Genomic DNA, 8,622 nt, shown 5'->3' on the forward strand with positions numbered 1-8,622 from the left:
GTGACAAGATTTAATTCAGTATGCATATTGAGTGATTCATGTTGATTTTTGATGTTGATATTGCAGATATTTACTTTATCTGCACTGCTATTTTTTCTTTCAAAATTTCTTTTGTGAGTAGTTTTGTCATTTTACTGGTATAAAATGTCATCAGAATAAAAATATACTGTTATTTTACTTCAGCCAGCTGATTATTATTAATATCAGCTTCTCAATAATAATAATACCAACTCACATTTATATAATGCTTTAAGTTTCATGGATGATTTTCCTCACACCAACTCTGTGAGTTTCCTAATAGAGGTACTGTCATCTCTGTTTTATATATGAGGAAATTGGGGCTCAGAGACATAGGGATCACTGGCTAATTAAGTGTCAAGTCTGCTGTGCAGTATAAACTTGGTCTTCTGAATCTTACCACTGCATTCCATTGCTTTTTAGATGGTATCTTTCCTAAATTTGAATATCAGCATGTACAGTTATGTATTTCTTAATTAAGGTTTATGTTTCACTTTTGATTAATTTAGTGAAATTTAACATACTAAGATAGTGATATGTATATATGTAAGACATATGGATATATTGTCAGTAAGTGCCAGTTATGTGCCAGGCACTGTTCTAAGCTGGGAGTACAGAAACAAGAAGAGCAAGGCCTTCCCTGCCCTCAGGGAGTTTACATTCTACTAGGGGAAGACAATACACAAAAGGAAGCTGAAGAGCAAGGAGGAAGGGAAGAGAGAAGAGAAGGTGCCAGGGAGGGGCATGGTAGAGAAGTCCCAGAGTAGGGTGGCCAGGGGAGAGAGGAGGTGTCTGAGCTGAACTCCTTTCTCAAGTAGAAGTTTGAGTTCCTGGCCCTTTGTCCAGTCAGAGAGCTGGTGAGAATATACCAAGAATGAATTTCCTGGAAGAGAAGTACCAAGAGTAGAGCAGCTGGAGGAGAAAATGTTATTTTTTAATTTAAATTAAATTTTAATTTAAATACACATAACACATGCACTTCTGTGTGTATACGTTTACATACATATACTCATGCATATATGCATAGAGGGAGTTTTAGCTGTTAGAAAAGAAGAATGGTCAAGGTATAAGCATTTAAAATTTCTGCTGCCTACTTTATTTTATTTTATTTTATTTTTTTATGCAATTGGGGTTAAGTAACTTGCTCAAGGTTACACGGCCAGGTGTTTCTGGGTGGGTGCTAAGTGTCTGAGCCCGGATTCAATCCCAGGTCATCCCAACTCAGGGGCTGGTGCTCTTACTCACTGCGCCACCTGGCCACCCCCTGCTGCCTACTTTAAAAAGGAATATGAAATTCTAAAATGGTAAAATAACAATTTCAGTTATTCACATAGTAACCTTTAGTACTGTAGAATGAGTCTTACTAGGAATAGTTAAATGAGGTGATAACTGCATATAATTCTAAAACTATAAATATAAATTAATACTTGAAGAGGCATATGACCTGCAGATTAGTTTCTGCGACTTATACTCACTGTTAATTTTCTCCATGGAATCCATGTTGTTGACTTTCTCGTGCTTGGACATTTTTTTCACCTTTGTTAACTTAGTTCACATAATCATTTTAAATTAATATACTAAGTTAAAATTTAAAATGCAATGCCTGTGTAAAGAATGTGACTTTTTAGGAGTCACAGACAGTGACTTGGGGGGGACTTTTTTGGGAACATGACTTTTTAGACATTGATTTATTTTATTTTAGATCAACCGTGGAACAGATTGCGTGTGACTTATAATGTGTAAGATAACATTTTCCTCTATGGGACACAATTAAATGATAGGAATAAATAGGTCTATGTAAACATTAGACCTATTAGTTGTTTTCTTATCAAAATGGTATTATCACATCTGATTAACTGCTTATTGAAACTACCTAATACATTCTGAGGTTTGGGTTTATAACTGAAAAATAATACTGATTTTTCTGGATTTTTTCCTTCCCTGCTTATATTTACTGTCTGCTTAGCTTAAATACTTTTTTTTCCTATGTAGCAAGGCATTTATTCATATTTAGCCCTTTTATAAAATAGAAATAATGTTATTTGATAAATGGCTGTCCATAAATACATCTAAATTATTTGACACTGTCTGGTCTCTTTATGGCTCTCCCTAAGGCCTGTCAGGAACAGTGCACTCTCACGTGTTTCCTCATGCTCATTTTGGTAGGTGGCCCCAGCTGATAACACAGGCTACTTGTGGCTCAATGTTTCCCTGCTTGTTAAAGCTTCTTGCTGGTTTCTATTCTTTGCATGTGGAAATTTTAGTAGGTTTCTTCCATGTTTTAAATGGAGTGGGCATGGATGTTTAGCATAGGTTCAAATAATGACTTATAATTCAATATTTTAAAAAAGTATTGTTCAAAGCATTATTGCTTACTTCCATGGTCACATTAGTCTGTACCTGTAGCTTCTTTAGTGTCTTCCTTGAAGTTTCTGTTCTAGTAGCTTGAGTGACACCTTTTGGATGTAGCAAACCATTGCACCATATTATCCCAGTGAATTTCATTTGTGTATGTCTTGACTTTTGCTTTGCAGTGCTTTCTCAAGAAGTATTTGTCAGAGTTATGTCAGTGAATCATTTGTTAGAAAGCCCTCTTTTATCCCTTGCCTTTTCCTTTTAAATTCAGATGCTTCTCAAATGATTTTGTCCTGCTCCCCCCTTTTTTGGTAATGTGTAAAAGAACATGATGGGGAAAAAGTGGGTGTATCTATGTCACATTCTAAAAGAAGAAATTAGGGTTAATTATATATGTATATCTGATGGTATGAAGATTAATTTTGGCAAAAATCTACAAAATACTTTCAGGTGCTCTGAGAAATACAGCATATATTGTATATTATCACTACTTTGCTTTAAATGAATGGTCCGGTTGATAGCCTGAGTAAAAAGAAATTGGTTTTCTATTAAGAGTTTCAGTAGAATTCATTGTGTCAGTACTGTTTTCCTGGATTTAGAGTGTTGTCACTAGTTTTTTATAATTCCATTCAGATATTTTTTTTCCCAGTACACATGAAACAGGAAAGTTCTCCCTGAGTTGTTGAATAACAATAAAACATTTTTTTTCTTGTTATTTCATTAACTTAGCAAACTGTCTTTTTCTTTATACTTGCAAACATGAATCGCATGTTGTTTTTAAATGTGTTTTGGCTTGAGCTTTCTGGAGTTAGTTGTCAGAATGTAAATAATTCCATATTTTGAGTTTTGAGAATATGCTTTTTTAAAGGTTATTTCTAGTGACCACTCTGCTAATTTTATCCAGGAAAATGTGTTTTGGGGGAATAAAAGTATATCGATTGTTAAGAGCTGATATCTTCAAAATGCAATGCTCCCAATTCATTTAAAAAAATACAGTATTTTATTAGGTTCTATCCTAATATAGTTCTGATTAAGCACATTTTTGCTATGATGCTGTTTAGCCTCAGTAGAAGGAGTAAGAATACTTTTTTTTTGAGCATAGTATTTCTGTAGATGTCTAACGGCAGTTATTTTCCCTCTACAAGCGGCGACATTTGGGACAGCATCTATGAGTATGCCGACAGGATTTGGGACGCCTGCCTCCTACAGTCTTCCGACTAGCTTCAGTGGCAGTTTCCAGCAGCCCACTTTCCCAGCCCAAGCAGCTTTCCCTCAACAAACAGCTTTCTCTCAGCAGCCCAATGGTAAGATATGACTCATGGGCAGCTTATCACACTAAACTAGACATTGTTTTAAAAGAATCACTTGGAGAGAGAAAAAGAGAGTGTGTGTGTGGGTCTGTCTGTCTGCACATGTATGTGTATGCACACATTTTATACTTATAAGAATTTGTGATTTCATCTTATGAGTGTTTTTCTATACTAGGTAGTCAGCCGGGGGTTCAAAGCCAAGTGTATAATAATCCCTGTTCTCAAGGATCTTTCATCCTGTTAGGAGAGAACACACAAACCCGTACATGCCCCACATATGCTCATGTACACTCTTATATGTATGTTTGTGCAGAATAAATTCAAAATAACAGGAAGGGAAGGTATGAAGCACCCACCAGGAGCCAGGCACTTTGCTAGTGCTTTACAAATATTTTTTTCATTTCATAAGGTAGTAGGGAGGGGAGGGGACTGGGAATTAGAGAGCAGAAATTAGAAAGGGTACTTGAGCTGCTCTTGAAAAGAGAGGGATTTTGTGAAGCAGAGATGAGGTGGGAGTGCATTCCAGGCCTAGGGGGAAGTCATTACAGAGGCCAGGGGACAGGAGATAGGAAGAACAGAGAGAAGTTCAGTTTAGGTGGATCATAGCATAAAGGAAAAGGGAAGTAATGTATAATGAAACCACCACGATAGGTTGAAGTCAGGTTGTGAAGGACTTTAAAAGCCAAAGTAATTTCTGTTTTATTGTAGAGTGAATAGAAAGCCACTGGAATTTATTGAGTAGAGGAGGGATATGGCCACCCCTTCCCTTAAAGAAAATTGTCATCTGTGTGTTATCATCTGTAAATTAAAATTTATAATTATCCAGTACTATTATGCTTTCACAGAAAACATAATTTGACAGCATAATAAATTTGAATTTTTTCTGACAATTGAAGTCAATTCTAAGATAACCTGGTAGAGTGTGAACTCCTGGAAGGCAGAGGCTGTCTCACTTTTGTACTTGGATCCCTCCTGCCCTTGTTATTTGACAGAATCTTCTGAATGTTAGCTGTCTAAGGTATTTTGGTGGTTGAGGCAAGTTGAGAATGGTTTGAGAGCTATTTGTTTTTAAGATATTCTAGAGGAAATTTTACATCTGAAATTTGAGAGAGAGGGAAATCTCAGTGCATAGTTCACAAAAATCTTTAACATACTATTGTACTCTGTATGATGTAAGATGGAATTTCTAAGAAACTGATTGTGAGACTTCATCAGCATAGAGGCATCTTTTCATATATGGATTGTAATTGATGGGTCTGTGTTTAACAAGGTGCAGGTTTTGCAGCCTTTGGACAAAGCAAGCCAGTGGTGACACCTTTTGGTCAAGTGGCAACTGCTGGAGTGTCTAGTAATCCTTTCATGGTAAGTGAGTTTAACTGCCTAACTTTCTAATTTTACATATTTGAAAACATGTTACTGTTTCCAGATTTAGCTTAAGAAACAAGCTGCTCTTTTTCTTTAAAATTAGGAAAAGAAGCATGTGAATCTTCCTATATGCAGTTTAGTATTCTGAGGCCATGGCCCTCATGAGGCTGTTCAAATTCGAACAGGTTAGCTATGGTCAGTCCTTTTCTGAGGATTGTAATTTTCATTTGGCGAGCCTGCAAACAAACTTGCAGCCATGACCACCCTGCTCACAGACTGAAGTCGTCTCACTCTATCCTCTGCTTAAACCTCAGTGGCTGTGTTTTATAGAAATAGAGCTTCCCTTTCCGATTGTAATGAAACTAGCATTTTAGGACTTTAAGGTGTAGCATGTTTTCTTTGTGTTTACTTTTGCCTTCTGTTCACTTTTAGGCTGGTGCACCAACGGGACAGTTTCCTACAGGAAGTTCATCAACCAACCCTTTCTTATAGCCTTAGAGACACTTTACTGGAACGGACTTTTATTGTGGTCACGTAACATCTCTCCGCCTCTTGCACTGTTGTCTCGTTTCACTGATTTAGCTTTAAACACAAGAGAAGTCTTTAAAAAGCCTGCATTGTGTATTAAACACCAGGTAAAAATGTGCAAAACAGAGGGCTATGGCAACATCTTTTAATATGTGAATTGGCAGAAAAGGTAGCGGTATCATGTATAGTAAAATTGGCTAATAAGTTATTGCAGATACCACGTTCATTATGCTGCAGTACTGTACATATTTTTTTTCTTAGAAATTAGCTATTGTGCATATCAGTATTTGTAACTTTAACACATTGTCATGTGAGAAATGTTACTGGAGAAATAGATCAGCCACTTTAAGGTGCTGTCATATCTCTTGGAATGAATGAATTAAATCATTTTATCCATTGCTACTGGAAGTTATGAATTCAAGAGTGGGAGGTTTTGTTCATTCTTCAGTTTTTTTTCTTTCCTAAAGAGCTCTTCTATTTATACATGCCTAAGTTCTTTAAAATGTAGAGGGATACCTGTCTGCATAATAAAGCTGATCATGTTTTGCTACAGTTTGCAGGTGAAAAAAATAAATATTAGAAAATATGCTATTGTTTCTGTGTTCTTGCTGCAATGCCTTTACCAAAGTGGCCTTAAATATGAATAGGTACATGGGAACATCTTGAATCAAATTTTTAAAAGATTTCTCGTGGCTAACATTTACGATAAAAATTTATAAAGATTATAGGAAGGCCATGTGGAAAATTAATTTAAAGAAAACTTAGAGCAGTTATATTCAGGAATGTTAGTGGTAAAGCATCTATATGCAGCTGGTCAAATTCACCTTCATTCTGGTTTCTTGACAGTTTATGTGTTAGCAATTTGTTTTAAAAATTGCATGTATATGTAGTTATCCAAGCCTTATTAGTATTTAATCATGAAACATAAGAAGAAAGCACAGGGCCTATTTCAATATTTTTTTTTCTTTTTTAAGAATTATCTTTGAATGTATTTGAAATATACATTATCTGTTTGACTTGATTCCACTTTCATTTAAGCAATTTAGATTAGTATTGTTGGAAGGAAATCTTTTTTATGTTAAGTATCTGGAGCAAGAAAAGCAGAATGTTCCACAGCTGACCAGTGTGCAAAATTCCTTGTTAAAGGAAAGCCAATGATGTTAATGGTTAGTGGGTGCTTAATGTTAACATTCAAATGAATACATATTAGATAATGTACAATAATGCCTCACTCATCTGAAAGTCATTTATCTGGCCATTTCAGTTATCTTGTACATAGCTGAGAACCTTGGAATAAAAAAATATACCTCTTAGCACCACTATAGTTATTGTAATGTCTATGTATTGAATCTCATGTTCTTAAAGCATAGGAAGAGAGCTCAGGTCAGTAGAAAGAACATTTACTCTTTATTTAATTTTACACCTGGCAGTTGTGTGTGGTTTTCTGACTTCCTAGTCCATAATAGATTAGAAGTTGCAAACTTGAGTATATAGAGAGCAGGGCTTCTTAACTTTTTTTGTATTATGTATCCCTTTGCCAGTCTGGTAAAGCCTAAGTTGTCCTTAGAATAACATTTTAAAATGTGTAATATAAAATACATAGGATTACAAAAGAAATCAATTAAATTGAAATGCAGTTTTCAAAAAAAAATATTTTTATAAAGATCCAAGGTCACGGACACTGTATTAAGAATCCTTGGCATAGGTAAAAGTTTACTAGTTGCATAGGCACACTGACAGCAGTCAGATTTATGGTCATGGTGAGGTTGGAGAAAAAAGCCTGAAAATCATACACAAGAACTAAGAAAGCATGGCATTCCAGTCTCCCTTAGCTCCAGAGACATCACTGCCCAATAATATTCATGAGTAGGATCCTGAGTTATCAAGGAATTAAATCATGTTAGTAACGTGTTGAACATCAAGGGAGTGTGTGATAACTTTTAGAATTATTCCTCAAAATGATTTATAGATTTAAATTTGTCATTTAAAATGCATAAATAAATTGCCTAGAAAAATTACTAATATGAAACAGTTTCTTCCCTAAAGATACTAACTAAACGTAGCATTGTCGTAGCATTTTTAAATGCATACATGGTATTTTGGGAGCAGTTCAGTCAGTATCTGCTTAACTTGATGTCTGGTTTATCATGACTGTTTTACTATGCAAGCTGGCTTGTACACAAAGACCTCTCCTAATTTCCCATTTAAATGTATTTTATCATGTTAGAATGTTGAGCTTGTGATATGCACCTCTGGTCCATCTGTGTTGGTTTATACATCAGATGATTTTACATGCTGAAAGGACTACTTAAGCCCCTTTTCCATTTAGGGAAAAGGCTTTAAGAAATATCTTTGGTTTCTAAATTTTGTATATTGGATTCCAAATAACCTAGCTTACCATCCTGAAGAACCAAAACTGTTACTAAAAGATTTTAAAAAGTAAAATTTTTACTCAGCATGTCTTACAGGTTTTTAAAAAGTTAAATGGAATCTCTTGTGGACTATTTTAAAATATTAGCTACAAATCTTAGATCAATGATTATTTTTTAATGAAGAGCTATTTTTGTGGCTTTGATCTTGTATAAAATTATATTTTACCATTATCCAAAATTACATTAACTTCCTTTAGAAGTCAGTGCACAAAAAAACAGCTTCATTTTGTTGTAGTGAGAATGCTCAGGATCATGGTGGGTGTTTGGAGAAAGTAGAGCTTTAAAAGAAATAGAAACTCACTTTTTAAGAGTCTCCAGTTTCTTAATTGGAATCAAACTCTTTTTATTTCTTTTCTCAGCAAGATTTCCATAAGAGTTCTTCCTGTATTGGTATAAAACCTCTGTTGTACCAGTGGAAATGTTTTTTGTTCTGCCTTCAGTAGAAAATAAGAGACCAACTTAACATTTTTCTTTCTCTTTTAACAGTTGTTTATGTACTTGAAGTACATAACCCCTTTGTTGTAACTAAGTTGATATTATATAGTAATTGCTTCCACTTCAAGGTTCTGTTATTTCATCAGTGTGGGTCCTCCCTTTACTGATGTGTGTCATGT

General features: G+C 35.0%; 1 protein-coding gene across 9 annotated transcripts in view; it reads left to right on the forward strand.

Annotated features, from left to right (window-relative positions):
- Window positions 1-7,594, forward strand: part of AGFG1 (ArfGAP with FG repeats 1) — a 111,955-nt gene extending 104,361 nt beyond the window's left edge. For 4 of the 9 annotated variants that reach the window (XM_069104583.1, XM_069104584.1, XM_069104590.1 and 1 more), the window contains 3 exons: window positions 3,519-3,677; window positions 4,954-5,045; window positions 5,481-7,594. In XM_069104583.1, the coding sequence (XP_068960684.1) occupies window positions 3,519-3,677; window positions 4,954-5,045; window positions 5,481-5,540 (311 nt within the window). In that variant the 3' untranslated portion in view covers window positions 5,541-7,594. Of the gene's footprint in view, window positions 1-2,132; window positions 3,454-3,518; window positions 3,678-4,953; window positions 5,046-5,480 lie in introns of those variants that run through there. The other 5 variants (XM_069104585.1, XM_069104587.1, XM_069104591.1 and 2 more) reach the window with 4 other exon arrangements.
- The last annotated feature ends 1,028 nt before the right edge of the window (window positions 7,595-8,622 follow it).

This window comes from Petaurus breviceps, unplaced genomic scaffold (assembly GCF_028583685.1).
Source record: "Petaurus breviceps papuanus isolate PSGF00001 unplaced genomic scaffold, PetGlider_PUasm1.0 688, whole genome shotgun sequence".
Lineage (NCBI taxonomy): Eukaryota > Metazoa > Chordata > Mammalia > Diprotodontia > Petauridae > Petaurus > Petaurus breviceps.